The 24,144-nt window shown below is 43.1% G+C and overlaps 1 protein-coding gene across 1 annotated transcript in view; it reads left to right on the forward strand.

Moving 5' to 3' along the window:
* Positions 1-24,144, forward strand: part of agap2 (ArfGAP with GTPase domain, ankyrin repeat and PH domain 2) — a 63,729-nt gene that overhangs the window by 18,789 nt on the left and 20,796 nt on the right. The window contains exons 2-10 of the mRNA XM_083975288.1: positions 11,344-11,402; positions 13,508-13,595; positions 16,583-16,668; positions 17,118-17,253; positions 20,019-20,153; positions 20,239-20,357; positions 21,797-21,949; positions 22,297-22,371; positions 23,721-23,825. Of these exons, the coding sequence (XP_083831414.1) occupies positions 11,344-11,402; positions 13,508-13,595; positions 16,583-16,668; positions 17,118-17,253; positions 20,019-20,153; positions 20,239-20,357; positions 21,797-21,949; positions 22,297-22,371; positions 23,721-23,825 (956 nt within the window). The remainder of the gene's footprint in view (positions 1-11,343; positions 11,403-13,507; positions 13,596-16,582; positions 16,669-17,117; positions 17,254-20,018; positions 20,154-20,238; positions 20,358-21,796; positions 21,950-22,296; positions 22,372-23,720; positions 23,826-24,144) is intronic.

Consider the following 24,144-nt stretch of genomic DNA (forward strand, 5'->3'; position numbering starts at 1 on the left):
AAGAGGTTCTGTATTAACCTGCTGAAACGACGCATATCGCCACCTGGTGTTGAGGAGGAGGAACACGTTCCCTCAGTTAGTAGATTTTTTTCAGTTGCATGTAAACTGGGACAAGGACAGAAGTCTGATGAGACACCAAAATTGAATTTTGAGCAAAGGCAAGGCAAGGCAGTTTTATTTGTATAGCCCATTTTTACAAGCAGTTTGTCTCAAAGGGCTTTACATGGCATCACAACAACATCCTCTGTCCTTAGACCCTCACATCCACTGAGGAAAAACTCCATAGAAAACCCTTTTAACAGGGAAAATAGCTCATCATGCATTCAGCATCAGCTGTGCATGTAAACGTACTGACTGGGGGCGGCGTTTTCAGATTTGCGGCTCTGGGACCCGTTTCCAAAAAAAATACTGTTATCACCACCCCCAAAACGATAAAATACTTATGCGGATTCAATAAATCTGTATTCGTGTGGACGGGATCTCTGTCTCCTCCTCCTGAGGCCAGGGTTCACGACAACGACGCTCTGCGACGACGCTCTGTCCAATCAGTGGAAGGCAGTCGGCTGACGTCACGTTTTAGTAGCCTCGCATCACCAGGCTCTTCAGACAAGCGAAGAGCCTGGTGTCTGTTTACTCCAAATTTAGTCTGCATTCTGGTTCCCTTCTGTAGCGGATACCGAAATCACCAAATTCACCAAAATAAAAGTGTTCACCAACTTAAAACGTATAAAATAAACATTAACTTGCAATACAATAAAAGCAAAATGTTAACTTAATGGCTCAGGGACTTTCTTGTAAATTATATTCCTTAAATTCAAGAGTTTCACCAGTTTTATTAGCTTGGTGCTTTTATTTTGAAGGAAAGGTCTGTCTCTCTCGCCCTGGTTCTGTTTCCTACCAAAACAGCGAGTCAACGGCCCCAGACTACGTTTGAGTATCGCTTCGGCTCCCTTGGAACCAGGGCCAAGGAGGTACTAAAAATAGTACCTGGTACCAGGTACTAGGGCTGGTGGAAAAGCAAAAAAAGTGTGCCGTGCCGTGCTGGGCTAGTGGAAAAGCACCATTAGTGTCTCTTTCTGTCTCTGACTTTGTCTCTGTCTCTTTCTGTCTGTTCTGTGGTCCCTGTGAAGCAGCAGCTGGGTGTCTGTCTGTCTGTCTCTGTCTCTCTCTGTTTCTTTCTCTGTCTCTCTGTCTCTCTCTGTCTGGTGTGAGCGTCTCTTTGGGGTCATGCTTCCTCCTCCTCAGCCCAGTGGGGATGTTGGCACAGCTGTGTGCACACCCCACCCCACCCACAACACACACAGACACACACACACACCCTCCAGACCGCTGTATGTGCAGATGATCATGTGGTGTGTGTGTGTGTGTGTGTGTGTGTGTGTGTGTGTGTGTGTGTGTGTGTGTGTGTCTGCAGCAAACACACAACAATGTCCACAGTTCACATGGAGAGTTGACCTCGGTTCATCTGAGGCCTACAGCATCGTTACAGTCAGATCTGTGGTCTGTTACCAACGCTCAATGGAGGCTTGTTGCTCCTAACATCTGAGACAGAGCACGTTAATGTTTAATCTATTTGCACATGTGCAACCAGTTAATTTGCTGGGGGGGTTAACACTAGTGAAACGTAGAAGAGGCGACTCAAAGAATCTGTTATGTGTCATTACAGTTGTCAGGTCAATGTGTGTGAGAATCATGAATGAAAAGGAAATGTGAATATTTGCTGCCCTAAATAATCTGCTTGAGCTCCTGAAATGTTAAGTTAGTCTGGAGCCCTGAAAATTAATCTATTTCAAGCAAACACAACAAGTCTCTTGCTCCATATTCTCTAATGTGAGTATTTGGAGACTTTCCCTGTGTCATATCATTAAAACTGGATGTTCTTGGTTTTTACTTGCTGATCAGACAAAACCTTATTTTTTTTAACATTTCACCAATTAATGGAGAAATTATTTGATTTTAGATTCAAATCTATATTATTTGTACTTACTAGATGTAAAATGTGTTGGTGAGTGAGGACTAAAGTTTGTCTTCCCAGATGTTCATGATGGGCAGAGAGCCTCCACAAGTTACAAGTCATTTATTTAACCAGCACTATAACTCTGTTTAACGCTGTTTCATGAAGGTAGAAATGGAGCAGAGTTAAGGTGGAAATCCTGCAGAGTTCCACTTTAATATTTGGAGATTTTCTCTGAGTCGTATCATTAAAACCTGACGTCTTTGGCTTTTGCTTCTTGATCAGACAAAACAATTTTACCGAGTGAACACTTCCCAGATGTTGATGATGAAACCGACGTTAAACTTTAGTTGCTAGTGTTAGTTACTCACACACGGAGGAGAAGAGAAGCTGTCTGCTCCACAGTCTGATGATTAAGACCGACCAGGTAACAAAGCTCTGAACGCTGTGATGCTGTTGGACGCTGTGAGGTTTAGTGTTTAGTTCTTCTCTGCTGCGATGCCTCTGCTGCAAAATGCAGTAAAATACAATTAGAAAAAAACATTAGGAACCATTAGGTTTCTGTATTTTTATGCACAACAACAAATAAACATTCTATTCTGAATCCCAACTATCACTTTAACCCTCCTGTTGTCCTTCTGGGTCAAACTGACCCAATCTGTTCCTTTCTCCCTTCTTTCTTTCTTTCTCCCTTATTTCTTTCCACAATCATTTTTCCTTTCCTTCCTTCCTTCCCTTCGTCCTTACTTCTTCTTCCTTCCTCTTTTGATCCAATTGTCCTGATCTCTTTCCTCCCTCCATCTTTCTTTCCATCCTTTTTCCCTTCCTTCTTTCCCGTCTTCCTTCCCTCTTCTTCCTTCCTTGAACACATCTGTTTCCTCCCTCCCTCCCTCCCTCCCTCCCTCCATCTTTCTTTCCTTCCTTTTTCCCTTCTTCCTTCCTTGAACAAATCTGTTCCCTCCATCCATCTTTCTGTCCTTCCTTTTTCCCACCATTCCTTCCTTCCCTTTGTCCTTAATTCTTCCATTCTTTTTGACCCAATCTGTTCCCTCCCTCCTCCTATCTTTCCTTCCTTTTTCCCTTCCTTCTTTCCTCCCATCTTTCCCTTTGTCCTTCCTTCCTTCCTTCCTTCTTTCCCTCCATCCATCCATCCTTCCTTCTTCCCTTCATCCATCCGTCCTTCCTTGACCCAGGAGGACAACAGGAGGGTTAAGATACGTTTTCACTTACCACGGTTGCTGTCCTTGGTGTCTGGTTATGCTGGACCTTCACGTGAGCCTCAATGGAGGATGGGTTCTCATCCTCGCCACGACGACTGATGCCTTATGAGAGTTTTGAGAGAGAGAGAGAGAGAGAGAGAGAGAGAGAGAGAGAGAGAGATAACAACCATGTTAACTGTGTCCTTGACTTAATGTCCCAGTCACAACCTCTGAGGCTCACACATTCACCTGAGCAACAGTAAAGGAGGCAGGTTGTGGCTCATAGCTGAATACGAAAAATGAAGCAGCAAATTATGTTTATTTTGGAGGCAAATGAAGAGGAGAGGAGATGCTGCAGATGAGTGCACATATAATGTTATAGCCTTGATAACAGTTAAAGGTGTAGTACAGAAATGGCCGTTTGTCCTGTTTGTCGCGCCGAGTTGTCACGAGCTGCAACACGAGTTTACCCGAGTAAGGAAAACGAATTTGATTGGTCGTTATCGAGCGGGCGGGATATTCAAAGCTTGGGGCGAGCCCGAGCTCCGTGTGTGTGTGTGTGTCTCAGACATTTGAATGACGGATGACGGATCCAATATCAGTGGCTGGTGAATCGTGAGCAGGCTGACGTATAATCCGTGCGCCTGCATTATCCAATGAGAAAAAAAAAATACACACTTTCATCCTGGATTTAATCAAAAATAGAATTTTGCACAAAGTTTGGCCTACAACGTCTGAAAGATGAGTTATCACACTAATTTTATGACCCAGAGTGGGCTCAAATTCAGTTTTCTTTTCTGTACACCTTTAAACGTTATTTCCGTCACATACGAGGAACCGCAATTTCACACCGTACAACAATCACAGCTTAATATAAACGTATTTCATATAGGCTACTGCAATAATACACAAAAAATATGCATTAAAACCTCAACAAATAACTTAAAATTTATAAATTCTAACCGTTTAAGACGAGGGCCGCCATGTTTTGATGTTGTGGTGACGTCAAGTCGGAAAGTCGGAGCTCTGATATGATACCCGAGTTTCCAACCTGTAATTTCAGAGTTCGACGCCGTTCAATTAGTTTTTTACAACTCGGAGCTCGTTTTTTTTCCGACTTCCGAGTCGTCTTGAACGCAGCATATGTTGCGTTCTTTTTCACCAAGATGTGCACCACTGACCTTGGACATGTTTCTCTGGCTGGTTCTTGCAGTTTCTAACTTTTGAAATTAAAGCTTCCTTAATACAGACACAGTGTTTCCTCTACATTCATTTAGCAGTGGTGCACCGCCACAGCTAAATCCTAGCCGCCGCTGCTTCAAATTTCTTTCTTTATTTATTTTTTTTAAATTGTCGCTAATCCACCACCGCCACATGCCTCCACCTTCACAGCAGAGTCCTGCACTGCACCTCGCGAGTAGCTACTAAGGTAAACTACAGATAACTATCTTGCTCAGTATCTACTCTTTGCACCCCCTCTGCACCTCGATGACAGACCACAGCCTGTTTTTCCGCAGAATCATTGAACTCAGGTGACAGAATGACAACAGACTCAGGACAGATCAGTGGTCGCTGTTGCCGGTGTTTTTTTTTTTTTTTAATTAGCGGGTTTGATTCTCGTGTCGGACGTCGCGCTCAGTGCTGGTGGAAAAGAAAAAAAAACTAAAAAGTGTGTGTCAGTCCGTCGGGCTTATGATGATGTTATTGTAGCGCATACAGTAAGTTTAACAGGACATATCCTCTACTGCGCTGTAACATAAACGTGCATAAACTCCCCCTCCTCTCCGCGGCCGTCCGCTGGTGCGAGTGGGAGGAGGGGTAACCGCGATGACGGCAGCGACACCGACAACGATGAGACGGCAGAACGATCCTGTGTAGGAGCTGTCCGTGCGGTTACTTAACCAAAAGTCTCCTGAAGAAGGCCCAGGTTATCAAACTAAGAGAAATATGACCTGTGGTAGTTTGTTTGAATAGCAAAAATACATCATGACATGAAGTTGTCATGAAAAAAAAAAAGAGATGTTGATTCGGTGGAAACCCGGCTTTACAGGTGCGCGGGGGGGGGGGCAATCACGGGGGGGGGGGGGGGGGGGGGGGGGGGGGGGGGGTCTGGGGGTCTGAGCGCCACTCCTTAAAAAAATCCTAGAGGAAACACTGAGACATATAGATATAACTCTCAGAAAGCTCTGAAAGCATCGTACACACACTCACCTTGATGTGACTGATGTGAGATTGTTGATGAATTAACTGAATTTGATCTGCTTTTTCAACGACCCTTGAAATGGGCACCATGGTGTCTGCGAGGCCTCACTCAACTGTTTCACCATCAACATCATTATCTGAAAAAAGTAAACAGAGGGAGATGAAATAGCTGCACACTTGACAGGAAAGTAGTCAAGATAAACTCAGCTAATTTAACTAGGCAGATATTAATAGCTTTTACCTAACCCAAAGCATGTCTTATGCCCTGTACACACTGTGCGATTTTGGCCGTCGCAGACGAAAGACGGCGGATCGTGGAGAATCGTGGCGAAATCTTTGGTCGTAGCTCTAAATCGGCCGTCTTACGTCGCACAGTGAGACAGGCTCTACGACGGCCGTTGTCAGCGTCTTGCGACCAAAGACGACCTGCGATTAAATTCTGACAGTGTCAGAAAACTGCTACGACCTACGTCTACTAATCAGCTGATGGACGTCTATCAGTGGCGCAGGTGACAGGGACGAGCACTGATTTTCGAGTAAATAGTCATTAAATTAAAAAACGAATAGCCTATCCTGTCATGTCTGGAGAGGTGTATATTCCTTTTTACTGTCGCAGAAAGAGGAGGAACATGGACAGACTCATACAGCCATCAGAAAAGTTGTGTGTGAAACTCATGGTGAAACTCTGTCCAAAAAAAAAAAAAAAAAAACCCATGTGCGGACTATGATGAGAAGCGGTCGCCTACCGGAGAATATTGACGTGTTTACGCCGGGAGAGGTGACTTCGTCCTCGTTTAGATGTGCGCTCATTACGTGACGGTACTGCTGTGATGTTTTCTAGTACCAATACAGGCCGTGATTTCATTTTTAAATAACGGACAACTGGCGGTACTGCTCCACTGGTGCCGGTGACTTGTGTCTGTGTGTGAAGAGGGAGAGAGGGAGGGAGGGGGGAGGAGGGGGAGCGGGCGACCTGCGATTCAGTAGAACGATCATCGTACAGTCTGCACACGTCAAACTTGACGTCGTAGCAAAGATTGTAAATTCCACGTCGCATAGTGTGTCATGCAACAGTCTTATAAGACTGCTAAAATCGCACAGTGTGTAGAGGGCATTAGCTGTGACAAATTAAATTCCATAACATTTCCTCCATCATATACAGTATTATCCAGATCGACAGCTTGAGAACCCACAGCTCATGTTGTCAAAATAACACATTAGAATTGATAATTTTACAAACCAGCACTATAATTTGATTAGTGTATTAAATAAATGCCTATGTATGTATTCGACTGTACAATTCAACCTTTATACAAATCATAAAACAGACGAGAACTTTGTCCTCCTGAAGCTGCCATACATAACATACAGGAAACATTTGAGGACAGTTTATAACCTATAAGGAGTCTGATCGTCATTATCAATGGGAAGGTCAGGCCAAGAGTTTGAATTTTCCCGCTCCTGCTGGTGATGAAACCATAGAACAACCTGCGAGTTTTACCTGGTCACGGACAAAATGGGGGCTATGCACACTAGGGATGCACATGATTAACTGTAACCGATGTAACCTTGACCAATCGTTTTAATAGCATTGGTTATCGGTCATAAAAAAAATAAATGTGCATCAACTTCACATGAAAGCACCGCATACACGCACACACCTACACAAATCTGTCGCAGGAACTGCTGCTATCCACCTTTTTCGCAACGTCAAAATCGTTTGTTTGTCAAAATCATATGTTTGCGTTTCCATGGTTTCGGTGGTAAATGCATGGATTTTTTTTCTCAATGAAAATCTGTAAAACGTGACCGAAACTGCATCCTATGAATGTATGCTTGGTAGATTAAGTGATGACAGGGGGGACGGGGTGACCCCTTGGGACAGGTTCTGGGATTACATAAAGGTAAATAATAATCCTCAGTAGAGTACAGGACAGGTTTTCTTGTTTTGTTGTGCTTCCCCCAGGGGGATCTGGTAATACTGTATACCCCAGCAACATGTCATTATGATGTGCGTGTGTGTACAGATATGATATATGTTTAGTTGATATTATTTTGTACTCACTATCTTTTGCAATTTCTGCCCTTTGAGAGACAAAAATGTGTCTGTAACAGTTAACTCTTAATAATGACTACCTGTTCTTGTATGGAGAAACATAACTAGTTTTGCCATGTACCAAGCCTTGGAAAGTTCAATAAAAACTTGAATTAAAATAAATAAATAAAATAAAATCCGTAAAACGCATGGATCATCACACCAGCTTTTAACAATGGATATCACACAGATGGACATCAGTGTTAAAAGCCAGCGTTAATTGATAGCTTTCATGTGACGTCACGGCCCGTATGGAACGCCCCCCTGGCGGTCAAAACAATCCACTTCCCCGCTGTCCGCGGATTAGGACAAGGCAGAAAAACACACACTGCTCCCTGCTGCTTCAAAAATACCGGTGTTATGGCCCAACTGGTGTCTGATTTAACTGGTTACCGAACCGAACAACAGCTGTGCTGCACTTCCGTCCGCAGATTTGTCACAAATTCACAAATAAAGCCGCAGTTCACATGTTACTGCAGCCAATATGCGTCTGTGAGTGAACCTGTTCCGCCAATCTACAGTCAGTCAGCACCACACTACTCTCACTAGTCTGCACAACACTGCACACTATGACAAAGCCTGTCATGTTAAAGTTACGAACTAATGGAAAACACTCTGAAAATACGCTAAACAACACCGGTCATCGTCCTCGCCGCGCCGCGGTCGGTCCCGACCCTCGTTACCGTGTTGCTGCCGCCGCGGGCGGTGCTGTTGCCGGTGTCCGGTGGCGGCGGTCCCGCCGGGTTACCATCGCCGCCGCCGCCGCCGCCGGTCCTGCTGCTATCGGACCGCCGTCATCGTTGCCGTCGGTAGCGGTGCGTAGCAAAGCTCTGGGGGGAAGGAGGGGGGCAGCTGGTCACCGTGCAGCCCAGCTAAGGGCTCTGGTTTGTGGGTGAGAGGAGCAAGAAGCCTGGCCTCAGTGGGCTGGAGCTCAGACTGTGGAGCTCAGCGGAGCTGCGGTACCAGGACGGTGTTCCCGTACAGGAAAGTTACAGGTACATTTCTACCACTTCAATGAGTTCAGAAACATTATTTTAAGATAAAAAAAAAACTACAAAATGGGGCTTTTAATCAGAAACCAGTTGAGCCATAACACCGGAAATATTGGTTGCAAGCGGTGGAGGATGATGACTCTCCACCAGGTAATAAACATCGCCCAACTGGAGCTTCGGCAGGGAACTGGTCATTTTAAACAGCTCGTATACAGCAGCTGGTGTTGAATATGGGTCACAAGTGCCCAAAACTTCAAAGCTGTTTTTATATCTTTCTTTCTCGGCTGCTGGCAGATGATTTAAGTCATTACTCGGTTGTTTGTCCATAGAAAGTCCATTGCGGGGCCACTTTGGAATGTTGCTTTTTGACCGCCAGGGCCCTGGGACGTGACGTCAGTGAAAGCTATCAATAGATCCTTGCGTTTACCGCAACTATGAACCATGGAAACGTAAACGTACAATTCCAACGGAAATGCAAAACCAGCTTCCGGTTTTGACCATAACGTTAGGAAACTTGTGGTGAAAGTTAATGGACTTTTTCATAGAGCCCTGAAGCCCATTTACATTAGCTGACCATGGCTAGACTTAGCTCGAATATACTGAGGAGGAAACACTTTAACAGGTGAGCAACATAACTTTACACTGCCTTACTTTGCAAACCAAGTTATATTAGGTGACGTTAATATTAGCAACGTAACGTTAGCGAGCGAGCTAAAGTTACAGGCGCGTTTTGTGTTGCCAGGCAGCATGCTAATGTTAATGCTAATGCTAACGTTTTGTAAAAGGACATGACACTCCATTTAAATTTAAATTTACTTACCTCTGAATCTCTGGGCTTCCTCTCCGGTCACATCCACGCCTGTTTCACGCATCCGTTTTCATACTTCCTCCGTCAAAAGGCCAGAGACTAAAGTTACCATTGCTCAGGTTTTTTTTCCTCCTGCCGTTGATGATAGCGAAAATCTCTGGAGGCAGTTGGGTTTTCAACTGCCAAATCCAACAGCCAATCACAGTTGGCGCTGCATGTAAGTCGCCTAGCAACAGGCAGAGAGCAGCTCAGCTCCCTCAGCCGTTACCGTCACTCTCATTTGCAAACTTCACCTGCGTCTTGGCAGCTGTAGGAAGAATGTTTTTTTGAGAAATTATTATTTATTTATTTAGACATTTTACGCCTTTTTCAAGAATTTTTTAAAACTTTTTTTATTTATTTTTTTTATTTTATTTTTTTAGAATTTTTGCCACTTTTTTTTTCTAGAAATGTTTAAAAGTTTTTGGAGAAATTGTACCACTTTTTTCCAGAAATTTCCAGAATTTTTTTCTTCTCCAAAAACTCACGCCATTGGCCCTAATTTTAACATACATTGACTAAAAAAGTAACGTTCTTCAGTCTCAGAACAAATATTTGTGTATTTTTTGGCGTTTTTTTTTTTGCTTTTATTTGATAGCACATAGTGAGATAGACAGGAAAGGGGGAGGCAGAGAGAGGGGGAATGACATGCAGGTCTGCCCGATGTGGGATTCGATTCGTTGAGGACTGTAGCCTCTACATGGGGCGGCCGCCTTAACCACTGTGCCACGCACCGCCCCATATTTGTGTATTTCTGGTGTTTGCTTCAAAATTTTATCCAGTGGGGGTCTGTGGTCTAATTTGTGTCAGTTTTGGGTCCTTGATGTAAAAAAGTTTGAGAACCGCTGCTTTAGAGCACTGCTAATGTTGGGGATCCCCACAAATAAACAAACACATGTTTTTGCAAATGAAATATAAACTTGCTGCAGTGATACCATAGACTGTAAAAAGAATGGACGTAGCGTCCGTGACGTCACCCATTGGTTTTGGGGAGTCGTTTTTGTGACTCCAATATGGCGGCCTGAACAGCGCCATGTTGGATTGGCCGGCCGAGAACCCGCCCACTGGCCTCGAAGCAGCTGTCCACGGAGCTGCTCGGGCCTGTCACTCAACGTTTCCGCGCCCTAATTGGCCAGAGTTTTAACCTAATAACAGTAAAACGGTAGAGTTTAAAAAAAATTCACCCCCCTCAGAGTGTGTGCGGGGGTAGAAACTATCGATTGAGAAAAAAAAACGTTCTGACACCAGGCTTTTAACATGTTTACTGAGGATGTAAAATCGGCGATTTTAACATGGGGGTCTATGGGGAATGCTGCTTTCTGACACCAGCCCCCAGAGGAAGCCGGGGGGATTGCAGTTTTTTGAACGTGGAAGTGAGCTTCACTTCTCAGATCCACAACTGCCCCCTTGAGTGATACTCATTGCTCACATGTTTCGGGGGGAATTTCAAAATAAAGGTGTGTCCTACCACTGAAGATATATAGTCTATCGATGCCATTAACGCACTGATCATTGAATGAATGTATGAATGTGTCGATGCACTGTTGGATGCAGCATTCAAAAGGAAACCTAGTCAACAGGATAATAAAAGACTCTCAGTCAGTTTGATAAGGAACAGCTTGTGTGTATGTTGTGTTGTTGAACAGTTTGTGTGTCAGACGTTGAGAGTATAAACGCAGCTCAGTGTTGCTGCTGTTCAGACCCTTAGAGATGAGTGTGAGTGTCAGCAGCATCATCACAGCTGCTCATCATCTGCAGCGCGTGGGGAGTAAAGTGGCTGGAGCGGCGGTGTGGCTGCAGCTCGTCAGTCTGCTTCCCCGTCGTGACTGAAAGGTTACCGTCATTAGGACGACCTGCCAGCCCGACCCGTGTGCTCATCATCATGGCGTCCGGTCACGCAGCAGCAGCAGCAGCAGCAGCTGTGATGTGATGTGATGTATGGTTCCTCCTGCCGGCCGCAGCGATGATGGCTGCACCTTTTCATTGGACATGATCACCAGGATGATGAATCTCTGTCTCACCGTTTGTCTCTGTCTCTCTCTGTGTCCCTGCAGTGAATATCGCCAACAGCCAGGAGTGGACGCTGAGCAGATCCATCCCAGAGCTCAGACTGGTGAGGACACAACACGACAGACACAAATGGATAAATACAAATGTTAAAAATAGAGAAAAAAACATGCGCGCACACACACACACCTACAAGCGTACACACACCAGATCAATCAGCTGTTAGTCTGATGGATGAAGGGCACAAAGCTCAAGAGATGCTGTTCTCAGATTAGACTTTACACCTCCAAACTCTGGTGTTAAAGTGATAGTTCAACATTTTGGCAAATTGTTCCCATTGCCATAATCCCTATAGTCATAGCAGTAGGTTTGTTACCTTTAATTGTGGGTGCAAGCTATTTTTAGAACGGCGGAGCAGAGCCGTGAGCTGCTCAGAGCTACGCTACGGAGGCTCATTATGGGATTTCTTGGTTTCAAACTCATCAAACTCATCAAATACACAATCCAACAACTCCACAACGCTCTGGTGGACAAGTTGTGAGCTGCACATTCACCACGCTATGAGATAATAACACAACGTTACCAGACAGAGTTGTTTTAGAGGGAAATTCATGCAAAACCGCTGATGCACGTTGCCTTCAGGGGCAGTTTTTCATCAACAGTCTCTGTATTTCCCTGTAAAACAACTCTGTGTGGTAATGTTGTGTTATTATCTCATAGCGTGGTGAATGTGCAGCTCACAACTTGTCCACCAGAGCGTTGTGGAGTTGTTGGATTGTGTATTTGATGAGTTTGATGAGGGAAACCAAGAAATCCCATAATGAGCCTCCATAGCATAGCTCTGAGCAGCTCACGGCTCTGCTCCGCCGTTCTAAAAATAGCTTGCACCGACAATTAAAGGTAACGAACCTACTGCTACATGTATGACTATAGGGATTATGGCAATGGCCCAATTTGACAAAACTATCTATTGAACTATCCCTTTAACAGGTTTATACTCCAAGAAACTCACATTTAACCTGTTATCTCTGACTCCATACTGTTAAACCTCCTCATTATTGACCAAGTTACTAGAATAGGTATTAGATTAGGCTGAATTGTAAATTATTTGTTAGTTTCCTCTTTTAAAGGTCGACGGAGAACTCTGTACCTGTTCTGTTTTTGACTTCTGTTAAAGTTTACCAACTTTTTTTGGAGAATATTATCACTTAAAGCAGAAGTGAGTGATATTTTTGTGTTAATATAAGTCTTAAATAGTTATATCTTCCGACAGCAATCACTTACATAGAGTGTTTGGACTGAAACACGGGTCTGTCAGTCACTCTGCTCTGCTCTGAGCCGAGGAGAAAACATTTATCGTATCCTACAGTTTTTATCCAATGAGGAGAGAGAACGGCATGCAGGGCTGTGTGTGCAGCCAAGGAACGCCGTGAATGTGGTGACGTAGCGACGAGGACTGTTATGGTGCGTTCAAGGAAACTCGTATTTTTCCGACCGTGAAGTGGTACCAGTTCGATCTGGTACGAGTTCACCGGTCGGAAGTTACGAGTGGCCGTTATAGTGACTTTCACCGGTAAAACAGGTCGGAAAAACACGAGTGGGTTGCCTGGAACGCTACAAAGTCGTAAGTTGTGACTTGAAGCTGTAATTTACGATTTCAAAAGCCTGCCTGGAACGCAGCATTAGCGAAAACGACCGGATCACTCACTTCTGCTTTAATAAATTAATAGATTACATTTTTAACCTGAGCAACATACAGTAGATGTTAGCAGGCTGCGTTACGGCCATATGTGCTTTTATTTCCACTGCATATCTGTCTGTATTAAAACACATTTCTTGACAGCACTTAATTTTAAAATGCAGACCGAGTATTATTATTATTGTTTTACACAGATGCTACTTCCACCTCTGGCCCTGTGTCCTTATATGGACGACAGAGAACAGCAGACATGTGTGAATGTGTGAATGTGCTGCTGACAGACTGAACGCAGCAGCCACAGGAACAAACACGTTTCTGTATCTGTATCTCTGTCTGTTGGAGGAACCAGAAGTCTGTTTTCGGCGCTGAAAGCTTTTTAATTCGGTCTGAGAGTCGTCCTGCTTCTGCTCTCTTGCTGCTCGGTGCAGACACGTCGTCGTCGTCGTCGACCCTGAGTGAGTTTCACGGTGTTGTGTTTCCTTCCCTCTTCCCTCTTCTCTCTTCTCTCTCAGGGCGTTTTGGGAAGTCTGAAAAGCGGAAAGTCAGCGCTGGTGAACAAATACATCACAGGCAGTTATGCTGCACTGGAGAAGACTGATGGTAAGAGACACAGACAGACGTTAAATACCACATCTCAGGTTTAATTATATAGATTATAATATTTAAAGGGACATTGTGTAACTTCTCCTGTTATCTCTTCATGAAAATCGATTATTTGGTTCTTCAGTCTGTTTTTCATTAACCTGTAATCCCCCCATCAACAAAGTGAAGTGTTCCTTCAGAGGAGGGATGGAGCGTTACACTGATGCTGCATTCACCTGCAGTCGGGCAGACGGCCGTCGCTAACAAACCAGATGTCATTTTAGTCACAGAAGTCCAGAGAAAGACGGTAAAACAATACCACATCGCCATGACAACATATTGTCACGTGTATTTATTGTTTTGCCTCGTGCTGACGGACCACTTGTTTACATAGAGGCTTGTTTATGCCGTTACGTGCAGCGGCTGTCGTCCGTCTGCTGTCTGCCCAATTTCACGTGAATGCAGCATGAAAAATACGACTGAGTTGCTTGAGATATACAACCACAACGCTAGATGGAGGAATTCCTACACAATGTCCCTTTAAAGGGATAGTTCACCCAAAATTCAGATTTCAGTCATTATCTCCCAGAGATGGGGACTCGAGTTTGCGACTCGAACTCGAGTCGCACTTAAGTCGCACCCACAGAGACTTCAGACTTGACTTGGACTCGTGCCCTTAAAGCAGATATCAGTGGAATGTTTTTGTTAATATAAGTCCTAAATAGTCCTATTTTCCGTCAGCAATCACTTACATGAAGTATTTCAGCCTAAACACGAGTCTCTCCGTCACTCTGCTCTGCTGTAACCCGAGGAGAAAATTTTCCTTGTGGGATACAAGTGTTATCCAATGAGGAGAGAGAACGGCATGAAGGGCTGTGTGTGCAGCCAAGGGATGCGCGTGAATGTGGTGACGTAGCACGAGGACCAATTGATGCCTGACAAGGGCGGGGGCTGCTAACTCATGGTGCGTTCAAAGAAACTCGTACTTTGTGTTTTTCCTTCCTGTGAAGTCATACCAGTTCGATCTGGTACGAGTTCACGGGTCGGAAGTTACGAGTGGCCGTTATAGGGAACTTTCACAGACAACAGGATGGTAAAAACACGAGCTACGGGTTACCTGGAACGCTACCAAGTCGTAGTTGTGACTTGAAGCTGTAACTTACGGTTTCAAAAGCCTGCCTTGAACGCAGCATTAGCCGAAACGGCCGTGAAGCTGATATCTGCTTTAAGACTTCAGACTCGACTCGGACTCGTGTTTTGAGACTCGTTGAACAATCATTATTTTTTTTGGCTCGTGCCTCCCTCCTGACAGGACGACCGACGACCTTTTTTTTTTTTTCTTTTTTTGCCGTTAACACACCACTAGCGGAGCAGCGCCACATGACCGGTAACGTTATTCAGATGGAGGTTAGATCTTCATATTGAACTCCTACAGAGTGCAGCCAAACACCAGTGTCTAAAGAGAGAGGAGCAGCAGAGCTCCTCTGACAGCGCAGTCAGCTGCTGCGGGTGAGTGACAGGCAGGTGACTGTGAACCGGCTTTTTTTTTTTTTTTTTTTTTTTAATAGCGGCACCGTCCGTAGCCTACATGTGAGGCACAACGTCCGTTTGTTGTCAGACCTTCCTTCACGGGGACTAGCTGCTGCATAACTGGCACATAGGCTACTGTAGGTTAAATCCTCCTGTTTATTTATGTTTTTGCTGCGAAATATGACTGAAGGCTCGTATGGAAGTCTGGACGTGTCGACACGCCCCCATGAGTTGACGGAGCTACGGTAATTAAAAAAATAATAACAACCAGTTCTTCTCTCAGAAACATGCGGTTCCAGAAAGGTTTTGCTGCACATAAAGATGTGAACTATAGGTAGATCTTATGACCTATAATTAACAGCCTAAATCATTTTCCATGTTGTTCATCTGGGTTTTCTGAATTCAACAAAGAAAAAAAAAAGAGAAAAGGCCAGTGCAGAGGGGCAGAGCAGCCTTGATTCTTTCTTGACTCAGAATACAGTTTCCTTTAAAGGAAAGCTTTCATTGTGTGTTTTCTTCATATTGCATTGCAATATCCTGTTCAAAGTGATCATATAATAAACAACTAATCAATACTGTATAGATAAAGGAGTGATAATAACCTACAGTAAATGCTTTGAATCTCTTAGATATAGCTGTGCAGTATCTTTAGTAGACCGGACAGCAGCAGATGATAGAAGGGTCATTACAACCAGAAGAGACAGGAGACTTTTATTTTTTAGAGACTTGAGACTTGACTTGGACTCGTGACCAAAGACTTGAGACTTGATGAAGTCTCACCCCTCAAAGACTTGAGACTTGACTTGGACTCGTGACCAAAGACTTGAGACTTGACTTGGACTTGCAAAAAAAGACTTGTGAACATCTCTGTTATCTCCTCCCCCTCATGTGGACTAAGGGCTGGGAGAAGTTTCAGAGTCCTCCGTGGCTTCTCTGAGTTACAGGGGGGCTCCGTGCAGCAGTGCATGTCCATATAACGGTTGTCAATGGATACCACTTTTCTTCGTCCAAAAAGACACACCAAAAAACATCCAAATACCTCCATGCTGCTCGTATGTAATGTCCCTCTTGTATTGAAGCCCCGACATGAGAAATTGTTCAGAAAAATATTAAATAAGTCTATATTTCAAGCTTGTTTGTAGCGGAAGCTCCCTGCACTGCTCTTCCTGGTCCGTCCAAATCTTGCATGATTTGTGACTGACACCCAGTTCACGGCTTCGCAAATCGCGCGAGATTCCGGCAGAGCAACACTGGGAGCTTCCGCTACAAACAAGCTTAAAATATAGACTTATTTAATTTTTTTCGGAACAATTTTTTATGTCGGGGCTTCAATACAAGAGGAACATTACAGACGAGCAGCATGGAGGTATTTGGATGTTTTTTGGTGTGTCTTTTTAAGATGGTTCAGAGGTGTGTGATGATGTTTAATATGACTGACCCTCCTGTCTCTCTGTCTGTGTCTGTGTCCTGGTCAGGTGGCCGGTATAAAAAGGAAGTGCTGGTGGACGGACAGAGTCATCTGTTACTGATCCGGGAGGAAGCTGGACCTCCTGATGCACAGGTGCTTCAATCAATTCAATTCAATTCAAACAGCTTTATTGGCATGAACAGAAATGTGTTGTTGCCAAAGCATTGTACAAACTATTTACAAAGACATAACAAATATACAATATGAAACATTTCAACATATATTCAATATTAGGCATTTCAATATTTGAAATATATATACAGTAGGCTATTACATATTTCAATATTCAATAACAAATGAACAATATGACATATAAACTACATTACAAAAGAATTTAGTACAATCAGGTATAAATAATGGTGCAAGTTAAGATGTTAAAGAGGTGCACAGGTGCTTCTTCTTCTTCTTGTGAATGTGTTCGTGTGCAAACGCTGAGCTGCAGCCTTCATCATCATCATCATCATCATCATCATCATCCATCAGAGCGGTGCACAGCGAGCTAACCTCTCCTTCCTCCTCCTCCTCCTCCTCCTCCTCCTCAGTTCTGCAGCTGGGTGGATGCAGTGATCCTGGTCTTCAGTCTGGAGAACGAGGCCAGTTTCCAGGAGCTGTACCAGCTCTACAGCCAGCTCAGCGCCGCGCGCACGGACATCCCCGTCATCGTGGTCGGCACCCAAGGTCAGCGAACGCATCGTCATAGCAACCAGTGGTGTAGTCTATGTGATACTCCGGTATACTCAGTATACCCACTGAAAATGCATAAACATTTCAGTATACCCAGTACAACAAAACTATCTAACTAAAGTTAAGTTCAAGGGGGTCCCCAAATTTTTAAACTTTTTCTTTTTCAGTAATTTTATCACTTTTTTAATTATTGTTTGACTATTCTTTTATTTATTTTTTTTAGAAATGTTTACCACTTTTCCTAGACTTTTTTTGAGAAAGTTACTTCTCAATTTTTCTTTTTTACTTTTTATTATTTTTTTCAAGAAATTTTACCCCTTTTTGTATTATTATTATTAGAAATTATTAGAAATTTTGCTACATTTTTCTATAATTTTTTGAGAAATTTTACCATAATTTTTCTAATTCTTTTTTTTTACTTTTTACTTTTTTTTTTCTTGAAATTTTACCACTTTTTTCTAAAAAATCTTAACCTTTTTTTGTTTATTTTATTTTTATTTTTTAAATCTTACCACTTTTTTCCAGAAATTTCTCTATAATCTTTCAAAAATGTACGCCTAATTTAAACGTACATTGATTGTTTGTGCATTTCTGGTGTTTGCTTCAAAATTTTGTCCAATGGGGGTCCGTGGTCTAATTTTTGTCAATTTTGGGGTCCTTGATATAAAAAAGTTTGAGAACCACCGGTCTATGTGATACAAGTATGAACAGTTTACCACCTAAAAAGCAGTTTACCCACTACAACACATTAGACTACACTACTGATAGCAACAGAACAGACTCAGACACGTATCAGAAAAGTCACAGATCTAAATCTGTTTATTCCACCTCTTTAAATTCTCACTTTGCAAATGAGCTCGGCTTCCTTTTCTTCTTTGTTTTTTAACTTTACATCATTACGGTCTAATTGTTCCAGCCTCTTGCAACCCTGAGGATGCAGCAGTGTGATAATGGATGTGTGGATTTAATAGTGTGGAGCTTCATCCCTCAGTCCTGCTGACACTCACAATAACTCTTTAGTTATTTCTCATTATGAGGCCGGCGGCTCCGGGGCGTGATAAGTGTCTGAAGTGCGAACTCGTCTTCATCATGTTTCACATCGTCTTCATTTTGATCAGAGAGAAGAATACGACTCCTCTGAGACGCATCGGGCAGAAAGAGACTCTTAACGACCTGCAGCTCGTTACGTTTTGCTTATGAGAAAGAAGCAGAGAGGTTCAGGTTATAACTGCAGTTTATTTCATGCTGTCGCCTACAGAATACAACAATCTGATGTTTCTTAATAACTTCAATTAGTTATAGATACAACGGGCTCTTTATCAACTGACCTTGTGATTTCAAGTTAGAAAATGTTAATTAAAGTCAGAATTGACAAGAGAGTCTAATTACCTGGAAGCAACAACAACACAAACCCTTATCTGAAAGTTTTTATGTTGTAGATAAAGATGTAAAAGAAGCAGAACTTTCAGTTTGACGTTTTATTACAGAGTCTATAGTGTGAACAATAATACAAATAACTGAATAATCGATACAATAACTGTGCAATATACATATTTGACAGTTATTTGATATTTGGCAATTAGTCCAGTAATTTTAGGCCAAGAAAGGGGTCAACGTTAATCAAATTGCAACAGAAGCAAACTCAACTGATTTTGTATCCTCAGCGTCTCCTGAGTGAGAGAAAAAAAGCCCAGAAGAATCCCATTAGAGGAAAGTTTAGAAAAAGAAGAATATATCCCATTTATACGCATATAAAACATTTTTTCACATGAATAGTGTAACATTTTTAACCTTTAGATATCTCCATGAAAATTACTGAGTTGATTACTTACATTAAGACAAACAAAAAATGTATTACAAGTTTTTGGAAATTCTTTGTTAACATGAGCAAATTTGCATAAATCTGCATACATTTTGGCGGCACATATATGAAGTTGCTGTGGTGGTACCGGCATGAAAATTGGAATGAGTTGACTCCATCGGTCAACCAACAAGAAATCACTTTAAATTTCAAGATGACTGCAATTTTTCAAGTCAGCCACATCCTTAGTAGAGCAGGTATGACATGCTCCGTCTCGATTAATGCTCATGGGCCTAAATTGGTTCCATTCCTTAAGTTTTTTAACTGTAATATGTTAACAAGATTGAACAAGACATTCGGTTGACCGATGGAGTTGACTCACTCCAATTTTCATGCCGGTACCACCACAGCAACTTCATATACATGTGCCGTCAAAACGGTGGAATTTATGCAAATGTATGCAGATTTATGCAAATTTGCTCATGTTAACAAAGAATTTCAAAAAACTTGTAATACATTTTTTGTTTGTCTTAATGTAAGTAATCAACTCAGTAATTTTCATGGAGATATCTAAAGGTTAAAAATTTTACCCTGTTCATATGAGAAAAATAATGAATAGGCGTATAAATGGGCTATGTTTGGGTGTTTTTCTAAACTTTCCCCTAATGGGATTCTTCGGGGCTTTTTTTCCCTCACTCAGGACATGTTGAGGATACAAAACCAGTTGAGTTTGCTTCTGTTGCAATTTGTTCAACCTTTTCTCATAAAATGACTGGCCTTTTATGCTCTATCATCTTTAATCTTGTCTCGTTTACATGTTGATGCTGTTCTTACGTCGTAGTACCGCTGAGGGATTGAACTAGAATTTGGCCGTGACAGAAAAGTTACACTGACGATAAAGGTTTTTATTTAGCTTTACTTTACTTTTTCTAATCATTATTCTTCCGTTGTTCTCCAGATAAGATCAACAGCACCAACCCTCGTGTGATCGAGGACCAGCGAGCGCGGCAGCTGTGCATCGACGTGCGTCACTCGTTGTTCTACGAGACCTGCGCCACCTACGGCTTCAACGTGGAGCGAGTGTTTTCAGAAGGTGAGTTCAGGCTCCGGACGCCGACCGACTCTCCATCCCATAACTGATGGTTTCATTAACTCTGACTCTGCTCTGTGTCTTTCAGCCGCCCAGAAGATCGTTGCTCAGAAGAAGCAGGCGGCGCTGCAGGCCTGCAAGTCTCTGCCCAACTCCCCGAGCCACTCTGGAGGCTCCACGCCCGGGTCGGCATCACTACCTGGACAGGTAACACAACCCGACCGATACACTGCTACACACAGGGACATCGTTAAAGGAGAATTAACGTTTTTTTTTACAATCTGGACCTTATTTCTAGCATAAAATCCGATCATTTCCTCCCCCAGATAACTTTGGTGTCATTACAAGTGGTTGTGATGAAATGAGCTCCAGCCGAGAGGCGCGTATATCCGTATAATGGAGTCTACAGGGCAGCAGAATGCAGCCTCTAAATAACACATTATCTGCAGAGAAACTCCTTCATTTCACCAATATTTAGTTCTGATAGGCTAGTGCTATTCCCCTCTGAGTCCGGGGTTAGCTGTTATCAACATCCGGGGTCTGTAGGTTGACCTACTGACCTCTGACCTGGATGATGTCATCTCTGAGTAAATGATCGTATTTTATGCTAGAAATAAGGTCCAGATTGTAAAAAACGGTAATTATCCTTTAAGAGGCTAGTATTAAAAACAGTCTCCAATTATAATTTAATGATATAAATACTGAGTTTATATCAACCAATGAAAAGAAAAACAAGACAGAAGCACTTAGGTCCTACTTTATAAGGTTCTTTATCATCTCAGTCAACACAGACTACATATATTGTGCATGTTTAAAAAATATGGTTCTGTTTTTATCCAATTTAAGTGTTTTTAAGTAAAAAAAGAGAGCAAATCAAAACAGTTTTTCTATATAAATATCTATTTTTCTTTTATAAAGAAGCATTTTATGGAGCTAATTTATTCCTTCATTCTGGGGAAGATGTACCGGTGAGGGCAGAGTTGTGTTTTTAAGTTAAAAAAAAAGACGAGAAGAAATGAAAAGTGTTTTTCTATTATTGAAGAGGAACAAAGATCAGATCCTCAGAGGTTTTAAAATCAATCTTCACCTGTAAAGTATCTCCAGGTGAATGTGTTCCCTTAAAGTCTGCTGAGGCGTAAAATCAAAAAGGATCTAGATGTATTAAATCATCAAGCGAAGAGAAACAGATGTGAACTGAGTCCAGATGAAAACAGGAACCAGTTTTTTTTGCAGCGTTTTTGATGTTAAAATAATTTAATGCTGCGTTTTTCAGCTCAGTTCAGTCAAACACAGACAAGAAACAATACAAACGTTTATTTAGACCAGATTTTCAAAGTAAGAGAAAGAGGAGAAAGAGGAGGAGGAGGAGGAGGAGGAGGAGGAGGAAGAGGTCCATCCATGCATTATAGAGATTAAACCATTTATCACAGTGTAATATGATTGTAAAGAGCGTTCACCACTTCCTGTGAGTATCACCTTCATCCCGTCCATCACCACCATCGTCTCTGTGAAGCTGTTTGACCCGTTTCATCTTTCAGCCCATTCTCACTCTCTCCATCTCTTCCTTTACACCTCCATCCCTCCATCCCCCCTCCTCCTCCTCCTCCTCCTCCTCCTCCTCCTCCTCCTCCTCCTCCTCCTCTCAGGCCAGTAATGGCCCCGGTAGCGGCTACGCCTACTCGCTCCCCTCCACGCCGGTGATCGGCCACAGGGAGCTGCGGGCGGCGCCGGGCGAGGGGGGGGGCAGCGTGAACTCGCGGGCGCTGAAGGGCATTCCCCGACGGCCGTCGCTCTTCAAGGTCAGTGGCTGTTCAGTGTCTCACACCTCCTCTACATCTCTCCATCCATCCCTCCATCCATCCCTCCATCATCACGTCGCTCCATCAGCTCCGCTCTGACGCTCTCACCTCCAGCTGCTGTGACCAACACCCTGTGTGTGTGTGTGTGTGTGTGTGTGTGTGTGTGTGTGTGTGTGTGTGTGTGTGTGTGTGTGTGTGTGTGTGTGTGTGTGTGTGTGTGTGTGTGTGTGTGTGTGTGTGTGTGTGTGTGTGTGTGTGTGTGTGTGTGTGTGTGTGTGTGTGTGTGTGTGTGTGTGTGTGTGTGTGTGTGTGTGTGTGTGTGTGTGTGTGTGTTCAATCTGTTTCAGAACCGAGACACCGATAAGAAAGCAGCCGAAGCTAAAGGTGACGTGAGCAGCACGCGGGGCGTTCCCATCAAACAGGTGAGGTTCATGTTACAACAACTACACTATTTTTTTATTTTTTTATTTACATAACCTTTATTTATCCAGGAAGGATCCATTGAGATTCAACACTCTCTTTTCCGAAGAGCAGCATTACAAAACAATCAATCAAAACAAGCGAGAACATACAGTACATAGCAAGAGCAAGGTAGCAAAAAGACAATGATAGTTAAAGGGATAGTTCACCCAAAATTCAAATTGCACTCATTATCTCCTCCCCCTCATGTGGACTAAGGGCTGGGAGAAGTTTCAGAGTCCTCCGTGGCTTCTCTGAGTTACAGGGGGTCTCGGCGTAGCAGTGCATGTCCATATAACGGTTGCAAATGGATACCAACTGTCTTCGTAACAAAAAGACACACCAAAAAACATCCAAATACCTCCATGCTGCTCGTATGTAATGTCCGTCTTGTATTGAAGCCCCGAAATGCGAAATTGTCCCGGAAAAAATTAAATAAGTCTATATTTCAAGCTTGTTTTGTAGCGGAAGCTCCTCGAAGCTCCTCTTCCCGGTTCGTCCAATTTGGACGAACAGGAAGTTTTGGATGTTTTTTGGTGTGTCTTTTTTTTACGAAGAATGTTGGTATCCATTTGCAACCGTTATATGGACATGCACTGCTACGCCGAGACCCCCTGTAACTCAGAGAAGCCACGGAGGACTCTGAAACTTCTCCCAGCCCTTAGTCCACATGAGGGGGAGTAGATAATGAGTGAAATTTAAATTTTGGGTGAACTATCCTTTTAATACAATAAAAGAGACCCTAAAAGTGCAACACAACTTGAAAGCTAAGAGTCACGGGTGCAACTGGTGACTAATAGTTCAGAGAGAGATTGTTTAAAGCCAGAATGAGGGATATGAGATCCCATCCTCCAAGACCAAGGCCCCAAGTAGGAGCAGCTCCTCATCCCTAACTCTGTCCTCATTAAGGGAACCTGAAATCACAACCAGCTATTAGCTCTGAGATCATGTGTGACAACAACCAGACAAAGAGTGGATGTTTACATGCTTCAGTTTGCTCGCAGCTCAACAACAACAACAGACACACAACTCCCTCCTGGGCGCTACGAGGAGCTGGGACACAGACGCTCTGGTCTATTTACAGTATTTCATTTTCCATAAGCAGCACGAGAACACAACTCTCTGGTTTCATCCCTCTCAACCTTTCTCCAGGGTGTTCTATTAATACTGAGCAGAGCTTTCAGATATCTGCCTCTTTGAAGATATCGTGTCTGTTGTGTCGACTCTAAATTTAGGATGTAAATGTGTTGTGTTGTTGCAAGTTCACCGACCTTGGTTGTCGTTTTTCTTTTGTTTTTTGTTTTTTTGACAGAGCATCCTGTGGAAGAGGAGTGGAAGTTCTCTGAACAAGGAGTGGAAGAAGAAATACGTCACTCTGTCCAACAACGGCACGTTGGCCTACCACTCCAGCTGCAGCGTAAGAGAAGATACATATACAGCTGTAAAACATCTGTAGCTCAGACAAACATCTGCAGCACACAGAAACATCTGCAACACACAGAAACATCTGCAACACACAGAAACATCTGCAACACAGAGAAACATCTGCAGCTCAGACAAACATCTGGAGCTCAGACAAACATCTGCAACACACAGAAACATCTGCAGAACATACAAACATCTGCAGCACAGACAAACATCTGCAGCTCAGAAACATCTGCAGCACACAGAAACATCTGCAGCACAGAAACATCTGCAACACACAGAAACATCTGCAGCTCAGACAAACATCTGGA

Source organism: Trachurus trachurus (genome assembly GCF_905171665.1).
Source record: "Trachurus trachurus genome assembly, chromosome: 7".
Taxonomy (NCBI): Eukaryota; Metazoa; Chordata; class Actinopteri; order Carangiformes; family Carangidae; genus Trachurus; species Trachurus trachurus.